The 14,190-nt window shown below is 42.6% G+C and overlaps 1 protein-coding gene and 1 non-coding gene across 2 annotated transcripts in view; one reads left to right on the top strand and one right to left on the bottom strand.

Moving 5' to 3' along the window:
* The window catches only part of LOC124596127, a 43,432-nt gene that overhangs the window by 20,563 nt on the left and 8,679 nt on the right, over positions 1 to 14,190 (top strand). Inside the window, exon 2 of the mRNA XM_047135147.1 lies at positions 8,620 to 9,493. Coding sequence (XP_046991103.1) covers positions 8,645 to 9,493 — 849 coding nt within the window. The 5' untranslated portion in view covers positions 8,620 to 8,644. The remainder of the gene's footprint in view (positions 1 to 8,619; positions 9,494 to 14,190) is intronic.
* Positions 56 to 129, bottom strand: Trnat-ugu. The gene has a single exon. It is a non-coding gene; the product is annotated as a tRNA-Thr (tRNA).

Below are 14,190 nucleotides of genomic sequence, written 5' to 3'. Positions count from 1 at the left end.
ACCATTAGCTGCTTACAGGGGTTCATAAATATCAACGGGGACAGTTGAAAATATCTGCCCCGACCGGGACTCGAACCCGGGATCTCCTGCTTACATAGCAGAAACTCTATCCGGCTGAGCCATCGAGGACACAAAGGAAACTGCGGTTGCAGTGACTTATCTCTGGCACGCTCCCCGTGAGACCCACATTTCCAACTTGCTGTCCACACACTACATTTCTAGTGCCCCTGCCCACTATACTCATTGCTCGCGGCAGTCACTCTACCGAATGCAGTAAGAGTTTGAGCAATGTGAGTGCATCCGCACTAAGAAAATCATTAGTCGGTAAGCCTTATCTATATAAAGATGGTATCTGTTCTTTCGGACATGTCCGATTCATAGAGGAATTAGAGAAGAGACAAACAATAGCGTGTTTCGTTACACGTTTATTTGGTAAGCACAGAAGCGTCACGGATATGGGCATCCATCATCAGTGACAGGCGCTGAAAGAGAGGCGTTCTCCATCACAGTGTGAATAATTGTTAAATTTCCGAGAGCGTACGTTCCTAGAAGAGTCAACAAAACTGTTGCTTCTTTTAACATGTGTCTCGGGAAAAGACCATGAAGACAAAAGCAGAGAGCTTCGAGCCCTCACAGAGGCTTACCAGCAATTAGTCTTCCCACGAACCATCCGCAGCTAGAACAGGAAAAAGACAAGCGACACTCCGCAACAATGAATTTGCTGCTGTGTAAAAATAACGCGAGCGTTATGTAATAGAGTGCGTTGATTCCGATTTTGCAATCGGATATGTTGCAGCACGTCTGGATTTAAAGTTATAGCTGAAAGTCATATGATATTAAAAGCATGTACATGGGTTAATATGTAGCTGCATCAACGAGTCGTGTTTGACGTACGATTGTGTGAGTGTGTATATATGTGGGTGTTCTCAAGGTTACTCTGCTTTATGCGTCTGTGGAAAGATAAGTGTGCACTAGTAAAAATAAAAAGGCAGGCGTGGACAACTTCTAACTAGTCCGCTCAAGTTCCAACTTGTCCATAAGCTACAGAATGCAGGCATGTTTCAACATGTCTTATAAAATTAGTTCCAGTGCAGTTTCTCCTGTTTGTCCACTAGTCTGATTCAGAGGTGACTGGAGAATAGTTCGTACTGGTGTGGTTCTGTGTTTTAGTAATCAACAGTCGCAGTAACATACGTTTAAGTGATTTCGTATAAGACGATTCGGTAATATGGTATATGGGGAATCAGTAACCGAAAGATGAATAGGCGAAGTTGTGTGAATTGTCCGGACTGCTTTTGCTACATTTGCGGCCTGTAAACGACGTCCGACCAAGGCAAGAACATGATCAGAAAGCTACATATAGCTTACAAACATTACTTCGGATGTGATATCGTAGATCAAACAAAATCCTGGGTTCATCATATCTGTTGCATCGTCTATTACCCCGGCATAACCCAGTGCTTAAAGGGTAAGCGAAATCTAACGCCTTTTGTTGTTCCCATGATTTGGCGGGAGCCGAAAGATCACTATTCGGATTGCTGGTTCTGCTTGACCGACATATCCAGATACAGAACAAGTCAAAAATGGTGTATCCAGATTGCCAGTCTGCTCTAAGACCTATGGCGAATCGTACGGATTACCCGGTATCAATTCCTCTTTGTACCGATGCAATTAACAACGAAGAAAGTGATGCTGAAGGCAATGACAGTGGCGCCGGAGCTATGGAATGCACGAATGTTTCCGACAATGATATTAAAAAGCCACATTTGATCAGCCAAGCGGAACTGGATGAACTGGTTGGCAATTTGTACCTGACGGAAGAAAAGTCTGAACTGTGGTGTTCCACACTGAAGGAGTGGAACTTACTCAAGAGAGGTAATCAAATTAAGCATTTTCGAGATCACCACATGAAATTCTATGGACTCATAAAGGAACTAGATAAAAAATACGCAACAGAAGAGTGCAGACTTCTCATTGATTCCAGCTCAAGTAGGCCGGCCGGAGTGGCCGAGCGGTTCTAAGAACTACAGTCTGGAACCGCGGGACCGCTACGGTCGCAGGTTCGAATCCTGCCTCGGGCATGGGTATGTGTGATGTCCTTAGGTTAGGTTTAATTCGTTCTAAGTTCTAGGGGACTGATGACCTCAGAAGTTAAGTCCCATAGTGCTCAGAGCCATTTTTTTTCCAGCTCAAGTAGTCTCAGAGCTGCACCATTACACAATGGCAACCAGAAACCGTCAACTCCTATTTCTCATGCCGTGGGAATTCAGGAAACCTACGAAACAAAGAACACTCTCTTGATGCTGATTAAGTATTCTGAGCATACTTTGAATATCTTCGGTGATTTGAAGGTTGTTGCCCTTCTGCTAGGAATACAGACTGAGTATACAAAGCATATGTGCTTTCTTTACCTGTGGAGTAATCGCATTGACAAGAGTCACTATATAATCAAAAATTGGCCACCCAGAAATTTACCTGTAACCTGACAACGCAACGTTTAACATGTTCTTCTTGTGGATCGTAAGAAGATTAACTTACCTCAGCTCCATATGAGACTGGGTCTTATGAAACAGTTTGTTGCAGCAATGGCTGAAACAAATAGTGGTTTTCAGTACCTAAAAGACAACCAATGCACAACTGCGTGCACCACGACCCTATTATTGTCAATATAGTTTGGATAAATGACAGCATCGGATGTAAATACTGAAATCCTTTATTTCAAGACCTAAAAGACAAGTTTGGAAAGTTGAAAACTGACGCAAAATTCAAAGCAGGAGTTTTCGCTGGACCAGAAACACGGAAGTTGATTCGAGATCCACAAATCAGATTGGAGCTAACGGGACGAGAACTAGGAGTTTGGGACACATTTGTGCTTGTCGTGCACAACCACAGAGTAGACAATTATGCAGAAATTGTGGATAACTTGCTAACAGCCTTCCAGCACCTCGGGCGCTTAATGTCACTAAAGATGCATTCGCATATCACCTTCTTTACGAGAAATATGGGGGCCGTGAGTTACAAGCACGGTGAAAGATTCCATCGCACTTTTAAACCACATCTTTGTCAATCTTAGTGTAACTAAGGCCCCCTAAATCATTTCAGAGGTAAATAAACATTTTATAATTCACTTCTTAATTATAATATTTAGTGTTTTCATTCCAAAGTACGAACGTTAATTTCCCAAAAAATTTTCACATTCGCAGTTCAATGTAGTTAATAGCATTGTTCTTGATAACTTTTATACGTACGTAACATCTTTTTCTGACGTGCCAGAACAAATCCGACAGCAGTTCTGTATTCAGCGCGTATGAATTATTATAAGGAACATATTTTAAACCCAGTAGCAGTGAAAATATTTTATTTTGTTGCATGGTGCAGTCCATCCTTCTCCGCATCTCATAAATTGTCTTTCGGTTTAGAAATGTACTCATAGATGCAGAAAAGCAGACTTGCGTCGTAGGAAAAGTCAGTGTTCTTGTTTTATGGAAAAAAGTGTAGGTCGCATCTTTGTTTAACTGTTGATCGAGACTGGTTTGTTCGTTACAGAACAATAAAATATTATACAGCCTGTGTCCGGAAGAAGTATGACCTTGAGTCAAACTGTATGCTTTGACATACAGGAAGTTTGCATGCTATGCAGCATTATTTTGTCTTGTGGTGCAGTATTGAGTCTTTGCACTTACGTACTGAGGTTCAGGCAACCACAGTTGTTACAGGGTTTGGGTGGTAGCCGTCCTATCAGGCGCGAGTGCCGTGCCTTAGAAAGCTTGATTACGATGTTTTTGACACAGAGCTTGAATAACGTGTTACTTTGTTGAGTTAAATAATAGTATTGCAGGAGGGATGGTCACTGCTGAGGGATACGGCAGGGAAGCAAAACATTCTAGTAAACTTGGGCCCGAAAAGGCGTACCACAGGAGCTGTAAGTACTTCGGTACTTCGTCATTGACACTGTAAAACAAAATTCTGCAAGCTCTTTGCTTTCCAGATTTTGAGAAACTGTAGCATGGAGCAAAACAAGAAACAAATGTCCAATAAATATGGGCTCTAAAGAGCATACGTTAAGAGCTGTGAGCACTTGTTCATCTTCGCTACTGTGAAAGGCATTTCTTTCTCTGAACAAGTGCTCGAAGCTTAGAGTCTTTCCTATCTACGAGCCACTGAATAACTTTCCGCTCACATGACTAAAATATAGAGGTACAGTCTGGGTAAAAACTGGTCAGCTGGTCCCACAATGCAATGATGAAAGCAAAGAATGAGGAAATCAAAGGACATCTTTCCATAGTCATGAGAAAATATGTATGGCAGATGAGTTATCCAATCCTCGGAAACGAACCACCAAAGAAAAATATGGAGCTCCCTCAACTATGTGATAACTGGCGATCCCATGACCAAAAAATCAATACACACTTTGGGAATGATGAATAATGGTCAATGTGGCTGCTTAACATCGGAGCAACAATTGGACCACATTATGTACGACTGGCCAAAAAGAAAATTTGTAGGTACTCGGACTTCGCAGCGCAAAACCTGAAGCAGTCAAGTGACTAGTATTTGCTAGGATGGAATATGGTTATCTCAACATTTTATAGTTACTGTCAGTTCTCAAAATTACGCAGGTTGAAGAAAAATTCACGCACTCGGATTTCGCAGTGCGATTGCTCACCTTCTAGCAACGCAAAAATGTCTGTTACAGACTTTCATTTGCGCATATTTCCGGCAGTAAATGGAAGTTTAAGATTGGCAATCTGGCAATCCTGTAATTTCTTATATGGTAACTGCCTGATTCTGTGCAGTTGGTGCAGTGGAAAGCGTTGCGGGTTAGCATGTAGGAGGTCGATGGTTCGGTTCTGGGTCGAGGTGAATTTGTTGCTAAGTGTAGTCAGCGTGGTACAGTATCTCGTGCCTCAGTCGTCATACAGAGATTACAATGGGTCTTCTACGAAATATTTGCACTTACGTACTCGAACACAGAAATTGAAATCCAATCGTTTTGATTTGTCATCCTTAAAATAAGCCTTTTGCACATCGTGGACGCGAATTATTTCGCACCACTGCATCTACTAGATTCCAAACAGGTTTTCTGTGTACCCTCCCCCAATGGCCCCATCGGTTAGTACCAATTTTTATTCTTGCTCATGCCCATTACATTTCGTTCGGGCCTTAAATCACTAGGAGGGCTAGCAATGAGCTTTGCAAATAATTTCCAATTTCGATTACCAATTCTTCGTATTATCACCATGGAACCAGTAACTATGCCCATGGACATTGCGTCTGATAAGCGCATACTGTTTAGTAAATATCTCCATGCGTTAATATTGTTATTATTATTATTATTATTATTATTACTATCGATGGAAATGTGGAAACATCACGTCCATTACCGTGAGGGAAACAGCGTGATTCGAAAACGAACATTTCACAATAGCCAACGTCGGAAAGAATCAAACAGAATAAATGCTGTAAGAGAGGTGAAGCGCGTTAAGTGGAGCAGACCGCTGCGACTAATGATGTGTTTATACTGTTTGCGCTGTTCACCAGACAGTTGCTAGCGGAGTAACGCGTCCGTAATAGACTTCATGTACGTTCATAAACATGTTGTATTTTCTTCTTGCGTCATTTTCAAAGATTGTGGCAGATTTATGGCACACACACATTATGAATAGGTGGATATGCTTCTGGTCCTTGCTGCATCTGATATCCCGTCTGGCGTTGCCGCTCGCGAATATGCTGCTAGATCTGCTAGATATCCTGGTTGATGTCATGTAGATAAAAATGTGTTCCGTCGACTGGAGCTTCACCTTCGGGAGAGTGGTTCTCTCCTTCAACCCTCGCGTGACAGACGTTGTCCATGGACTCTCCTACTGCAACTACTGCGGAAGTTATTCTGGAGGTCATGCACAAAGATCCCTGCAAAGTACATGCAGCGTAGGAAAGCAGCTGCTCGTCTCTCAACAGACGGTCGTTGACGAGAGGCAGTTCTATGAATAGTTCCAACAACAAGGGGCAGCCAACAAAGACTTCATAAACACTGTAATTGGGTCGGATGAAGCAGCGTCCACTCGTCAGGGTGTCTTCAGTATGCACAACGTGACGTTAGCCCGAACGTCTCCCGCGACCTTGGATATCAGGTTCGCTTTGGCATCAACGTCTGGGCCGGAATTTTGGGAGACAGGAGTTTGGGTCTGTACTTGTTGCCTGACTGATTGACTGCACGAAGATATCATGTATTCCTCCCAAATTATTCACCTGAAGCCCTGGAAGATGCTCCAGTTCATGTTCAGTGGAGGTTATGGTTCCAACACGGTGGTGCACCTCCACGCTTTGGAATTAATGCGTCACGATATTTACACAGAATATTTCCAGGGAAATGGCTCCATCGATGAGGTCCAGTTGTATGGCCTCCGCGTTCATCTTACCTAAATCCTCCGGGTTTCTACCTGAGGGGACACTTGAAGAAGCATGTGTATTCTACTCTACCAACACCTGTGGTAGAAGTGATAGGGGGTGTTCATGCTGCCCGTGTATCTGTGGTTGCAGCCATGTTGCGAAGAGTCCAGAGCTGTATGATCCAGCGGGTCTTGCAATCTTTGGACGCGCAGGGGTCTGCTCTGAGGACAACGTATTCTTTTGTAAACGTCATGCAGTCATTAATTTGAAAATTATTATTGTCACTGTTTGCCAAAGTGCTACATCCGAGCGGACGTACTGCATGTAGCACAAATGACTAGTAGAGGCTGAGTTATTTAACTGAGCAGTCATCTTTAGCACCTCATTGTTTTTGTAGTTATTCTGTCCTATGACAGGTCATTTTTTAGTCGTCTGTTTCTGATTTGCTTGACCGCGTTTTTGTTATGTTAACCATTACAGAACACTGTAGGAGGATACAAGATACCTTGGACAGGATTTGTGATTGGTGTAAAGAGGGGCAGCTGACTCTAAATATAGATAAATGTAAATTAATGCAGATGAATAGGAAAAAGAATCCCGTAATGTTTGAATACTCCATTAGTAGTGTAGCGCTTGATACAGTCACGTCGATTAATATTTGGGCGTAACATTGCAGAGCGATATGAAGCGGGACAAGCATGCAATGGCAGTTGTGGGGAAAGTGTATAACTAATACGACATATTCTTGAGTACTGCTCGAGCGTTTGGGATCCTTATCAGGTCGGATTGAGGGAGGACATAGAAGCAATTCAGAAGCGGACTGCTAGATTTGTTACTGGTAGGTTTGATCATCACGCGAGTGTTACGGAAATGCTTAAGGAACTCGTGTGGGAGTCTCTGGAGGAAAGAAGGCGTTCTTTTCGTGAATCGCTACTGAGGACATTTAGAGAACCAGCATTGGAGGCTGACTGCAGTAAAATTTTACTGCCGCCAACTTATATTTCGCGGAAAGACCACAAGGATAAGATAAGAGAGATTAGGGCTCGTACAGAGGCATATAGGCAGTCAATTTTCCCTCGTTCTCATTTGGAGTGGAACAGGGAGACAAGATGCTAGTTGTGGTACGAGGTACCCTCCGCCACGCACCGTATGGTGGATTGTGGAGTATGTAGATGTAGATGTAGATGTAGATGTAGATGTACTACATAAAAGTTGGATTCGTGTGGCTTAAGAAGCGATGTGTATTCCAGTATTATATGGCAGAATGAAATTGGCAAATAAAACCAATATGCCTCCACCCAGAATCGAACCCTATAATTCCTACATGCTAACTCAACCGATATCACTGCACCAATTGCACAGCACTAATGTGATACGCCGTCGGAGGTAGTTACGTACATCTGATTACAGTGCTGCCAGAGTGCCAATCTCTAACGTCCATTTACTGCTGGAAATATGCGCAGGACGAAATTTTGTGATAGCCCTTTTTTATTGCTGGTATGTGAGAAATCGCGTTGTGAAGTCCTAGTGCGTGAATTTTTCTTCGCCCTGAGTAATTCTTTGAGCCATACACTAAATAAATAATCTTTCCCCTTAGCAGTCGCCTACCAGAATCTTGTGCCAGTTGAGAGATCATAAAGACACTTTTCCAGTTCTGTGGATACACGTTACTTGCCTTTTTCATCTTTATCACGAAGCGAAGCGGCACGTTAATTAGCATGCTGGACTAGTATTCGGGACGACAACGGTTCAAGTCCACATTGTGCTATCCACTTTTAGATTTTCCATGGTTTCCCTAAACCACTTAAGGCAAATGAAGGATGGCTGCATTGGCAGGGCGGGGTCGGTTTCCTTCCGCATCCTTTGCTAATTCGAGCTGGTACTCCGTCTCTAATGAGCCCGTTGTCGACAGGGGGTTAAGCCCTAATCTTCCTTCCTCCTTGCAAACGCATGTTGTTGATTACTGCTAATTCTCCCACCTTTGCAAGAGGTTGCCCTTATACTCTGTCCACTCCTCTGCATCCTCTGACAAGGCTTTTGGCAGAACAAGGGAAGTCTTTAGCCTTTATTGGTTATAAATCCCGTTAAATATTTATACAGTGGCTGGGCCCGAACCCAGGACACACGTTTGAAAGTCAAAGATTCTGCCATTTGACTGTAATGGGTCTTTTGTGTCGCCAATCCTCAATATAATTATTTGTGCCTATAAAAAGTGTATTCTTTGTGCAGGAAACCCAGACGTATTGCAGCAGTGATGGGAACCGTACCAGATGAGCAAAAGGCCATTCCATCGTGGCTGGACAGAGCATTCATCGTGAGCGCACTTAAGTGTGGCGACCCGACAGTCGACGAATCAAGTGTCCAACTAAAGTCGATGGGCCAGGTTGGTGGTGGACTCCTAAGTGAAACTTACAGAGTAGTCGCTCAATTGCACTCTCTCGGAGAGTCCCATGAGCGGGAAACATCAGTTATCGTGAAGAGCTCGCCAACAGTGGGTGGCTTCATCAAGGAACTGGCGGACAGCGGTGTGTTCACCAAGGAGACGGTCGCCTACGGCAGCTTCCTGCCCGCCATGGACGCTGCGCTCGAGACCATAGAGGGCGAAAGCTGGAGGCCACTGGCTCCCAAGTTCTACCACCACGGGTCGCAGCCTACCAGCTTCTTGGTGGTCGAGGATCTGGACGCCTCGGGATTCCACAAAGTAGCCCAAGGTGTCAGCCTGGACGTGGACCAGTGCAGAGCTGTGCTGCGAAATCTGGCTCGCATGCACGCCGCCTCGGTGACACTACTCGATGACCAGCAGTACAACGAGAAACTCTTTCACCAGTCACTCATCTTCTCCAGAAGACTGGTGGACACTTTCCAAGACAAAAATCAGAGGTATGCGGACGGTACATTCGATTTCCTGGAACATTACACGTGGTTTCAGAAATACGTACACAAGATGGAAAAACTGTCCACGCGTTTTGTGGGAGAGGTAGTGGATGTGGTGGAGCAGTGCCAGGTGGACTTCAAGGTCATGGTGCATGGAGACCTGCACAAGAATAACGTGATGTTCCGGGAAGATAGCGACGGCTTGCAGGTCCGGTTCTACGATTTCCAGGTGAGGAACAAGTACACGCTACTAATTACATATTTAACTGTCTACGGAGTTGGTAAACTGCAGAAACTCACGGCATTATCATTCACTGTTACGAAAGCTTCTCACGTACTGTAACATCTACAGGTATTCTTCTTCTTGTTCTTGTTCTTCTTCTGCTTCTACACTTCAAGGAGTATAGGCTTGTAGCCTGTTCTGTCTTCAAAAAAGCCAACTTTTCCTTATGTTCCTATACTTCTGATTTCTATAGGGGTATAGTCCATTACGTATCCGACTATTCTTTCCATCCCCATTCTTCCAATGCGCTTCTTCCATTTTCATATCTCGTTTCCTGTCCTTCCATTGATGCAGAATATATTTAACTCGTTCCTTATTTCATTATGTTCTCTCAGAGTGCGTCCTTTTACTTTCCTTATTTTTTTTATTTTTATTTTAGCTGACTGTATCCTTCTTTGGTGTTTCTTAGTTTTTGTCCAGGTCTCACTTTAGTATGTGAGCATAGGCGTTGTCATTATCTTGTAGAGTTTTGTCTTACTGTCTTTCTTGGTTTTATTGGCTTTTGTTCTACGTATACTGCCACATGTAACATATTCAACTTATTGGAGATGTCATTTTCATATTCATAACTTTAATCACATTAGACACTTGTTCAAATGATTTTCAATTTAGCATTATTTTAGAACATGGTATGTAATTTCCTTTAAAAGCCCTACATTTGGTTTTATTTTCTGATATTTTCAAGTTACAGAGATTATCCATTGAGTCTAAGCGATGTAGAGCAAATTGTAAATCACCATGTGTGTTCCATAAAATTATTTGATCGTCAGCAAAGAGTATAGTATTTAAATGCGATAACAACTTTTTAATATTACTGGAGAGTACCAGCGATCTTTGGTTGGTTAAAATTCGAATCAGTCTCGATCGCAAGGGTTTATTAAAATTAATAATCGTACGTCCAAATGGTTTCGATTTTATCAAAAATTACCTTGAGACCATGTCTCGTCGGATGGTGAACAGAGTCGACGGCTGGGGCACTGGTCACTGTCAGAGGACACAACTGGTAACTGATCAATCAGGACTGAATAGTATTTTAATCTAAATGTGTATTTCTAGGAACTAAGTTTACCGATTAATCAAAATTTCGTTGTTTAAATACAACTTTTTATGACCTTTAATAAGACTCTTGTTCTGGTCTCTTTTCAGTTATCTGCCGCACTATTCTAATGTTACGGCATGATCACCCTTTTCTAGAACCATTTTGTTCTTCCAATAAGAGGGCGTCAGCTATTCTTTTCAGTCGGTTATTAATTATTGGTGCATGAAATTTATACCTAGTGTTCAACAGTCTTATTCCTCTGTAGTTTTCACAAGCACTTGTAATTCCCTTTTTATAGACTGATGTTTCTTCCGTCACTCTCCAAGAATCAGGTATCATCTTAAAGTTCTAACTTTCATGCAGCAGCCTCAGTTCTAACATTAAAACACAATATTTAATAAAATCTGCTTTAATATTATCGCGTCCTGCTGCTTTTCTACTTTTCATCTGCTTCAATGACTCTTGGATCTAAGGCGGTGCAGTCATGGACTGTGCGGCTGGTCCTGGCGGAGGTTCGAGTCCTCCTTCGGGCATGGGTGTGTGTGTTTGTCCTTAGGATAATTTAGGTTAAGTAGTGTGTAAGCTTAGGGACTGATGACCTTAGCAGTTAAGTCCCATAAGAATTCACACACACGTTTTGAACATTAATGACTCTTGTATCTTCCCCAAGTTAATATTGTCATCTTGGTATATTTTATCTTTTGTTCTTTGTTCTGGTCTACTTTCATTAGTTCTATTTTATCATTGGTTTCTTATTTCATCCTCTTGTTCTTTTTTCTGCTCTATTTTCATTAGTTCTACTTTTTCTACCATAATGCCTGATAGCGTTTTATCCATGCTTCTTTGTATATGACGTGTAATCGTCCAGAATGTTTCTCTTGTCTATTAAGATTTTATCAGGAATTTATATTGCATGTCTTGTCTACCATGTAGATCAATTTCAGTGTTTGATATCATTCTATCCCAGGTCCTTGATGAGGTGCTCTCACTATTTTTTCTTTACGGTTTTCTTTATTTCCGTTTCTTCTGTATTGTGCGGTAGAAGTGTACAAGTTAATGAGAGAACTGAATCGTAGTCGCCAGTTAGCGTATTTGGGGGTATTTTGTAAAAAGATCACAGGTCCTCAGAAAATTGAAAAAAATTGACTTTTCTGGCTGCTGCACCAAAAATATTGATATTTTCAAGTAAATTCTACACCGATATTGAATTATTCATCACGCAGAAACTAATAATGAGAAAATAAATTAATAAACAGTACTGAAATAGGAATTTGTTTATAAATGTTGCACGTAGTGTTCTCATTGTTTTTTGTTTTTTTTTGTTTTTTGTTTTTTTAGAGTTAGTAACCCTAGCCGACACCGCGCTAATACCGAGTAACGCAACGTCTAGTCTGGATAATGACCTCAGTTCGGTGAGGAAGAGTGTCCGCAAGTTGCTTGGGTGTATTGTATGTGGCGTCCTGTCCACTCCTCACTTACAGGGTGCCTAAAGGATCCTGCTTTCTCAGATAGCTATACAACAGTTCAAGAAATTCACATGAATGGTTTCTTATTACAATAAAGTATGCTGACAATACTTAACTTTGATTTACAACAACGTGTCTGGAGTTACGGGCGATATGCAAACAGTCAGGGTCCTTTGCTGTATACAATGTACATGCAGGAGATTAATACAAGGCACAGGTATCAGTATAACAGTTAGGATGTCCGCGTCTTCTACTCTCCGACTCTGCTATTGCCGGTCTACTGCCGTCACACCGAGGCTGGCGGGAAAGGCGCTTATATTCTCTTCTTGTAGAGGCCACTCCTGTCGTGGTGACGTCCTAGTCAGCATGCTGTTGGCTGGCGTCGTCTCACAGCCCTCTCTGCTCTTGCGTTGTTTATCTTCGTGCCGGCGTTTGTCGTTAGGCCGGGACATTGTACACTGCTGGAGCGTCTTATTGATGGCTCGATACCATAGAGCTTCCAAACTGTGAGGACATCGACTGCTACGTTTAACCTGTTTCAAAGTAGTCCGAGCCACTTTTTGTGGGATTATGAGCAGAAGATTTAGCAGGGTACTCGATGTGTGACAGGGTGCCTGAGTGTTAGCCAAACACATACGTACACTCCTGCGAACACTCCGATTGTCATCTTGTAAGAGGCAGTGTCCACAGTATAGCTCTAGAAGGAAGTGTGAGACTTGCACAGCACGAATGTTAAAATAACCATCCTCCTGGTTCAAGTTCACGATAACCTGAATGAGTGGGGCCAAGTAATCGCATGAAATACGCCCCCAAAACATGACAGCACTGCTTCCGGCCTGCACGGCACCTTACGGGGTTAAAGCTTCACTGGGCCTCGTAGCATTTGGAAAGAAACGAAATCGCCCTCGACGTCCACACTACAAGCCTCTAGTCAGCTACCGTCCGACTGGAGACGTGCACTTACATTTCCCCAGGTGAGAAATTGACTTCGGTAAGGTAGCTGAGTGGAAATGTCCATTACATGCAGCTCCCTTGGCAATATCCGCTCGTGAACTGGAAGAAACGGACGTGCATTCACTGACGGCAGGAGTTCCTGTCGGAATTGACAGTGTTTGTCACTGATGAAGCTTGACACTGTTCTTCGGACCATGTTCTCACATGTTACGTAACTGGGAGACGAACACCAATTCTTGTAAACACTCTGGACAGTCGCGTTTGTAAATCAGCAAACTAGGAAACTTCATTCACACTGTGGGCACAGGAACGTCCAAAGACGATAACTCCTTTCTGCCATTTTGTCGCATCTCCATATAGACCCATATATTATCTTGAACTGCGGGCAACCGCAGCCAAGTGTCCATATTTTTACATAAAGGCAACAAACACCGCTGTGACTGTAGAAAGTTTATTAAAACCAAAAACGGTTTCATCCCAATTTAGGCGCATCCTGAGGTCACCTAAACAGGGGTTGCAAAGAAAGTATTTTCATTTTTTCTTTTTACATAGGCTTAGTGGATATTGTTACATGGTGTAGAACAGACCAGCACATTAGGCACTTACATAATTGTGTCTACAACATTATTTAACCCTTTCTTGAAGCCTCTCTTCGTCGTTCACGTCGTTGCTTAAAACCCGCTAGAAGCGTTTGTGAAATAGACGAAATGCGGTGTCCATAAAACAAAATAAAATCATTATGTGGCGCGGGAGAGTGAAATAAGCCCTTCAAAGCGTATCAAACCGTGTATAAAGAACAATAGAAACATATGATAATATCAGCAGCAGGCGATGCGGGTTCAGCCATAAGGAACACTAAACTATCTGGAACCCTATGCAAGCAGACACCGCGGTATCCGAAAGCCCAGCGATATGGCGCTAGACAAATTAGGGCTACTGGACCGAACAGCGAAACGTGGTAGAGGGGGAGGTGCTGTACATAAAATAATTACAATTTACATCAGCAGTTGATGTAAAACATGGAATATGGTTGGACAAAAAAGTAATACTATTAATCTTGTATGATACAGACCACTATTATTTTTAATGGATATTGTACCTTACATTGTAAGAAACAATGGAGAATTTATAAACAGTAAAAGCTTTTACTCGCAGCAAAATACGTTGTCGAAAATTAGGACAAT

This window comes from Schistocerca americana, chromosome 2, assembly GCF_021461395.2.
Source record: "Schistocerca americana isolate TAMUIC-IGC-003095 chromosome 2, iqSchAmer2.1, whole genome shotgun sequence".
Lineage (NCBI taxonomy): Eukaryota > Metazoa > Arthropoda > Insecta > Orthoptera > Acrididae > Schistocerca > Schistocerca americana.
Note: the sequence above shows the minus strand (reverse complement) of the source record. Positions and strands in the feature narration are given on the sequence as shown.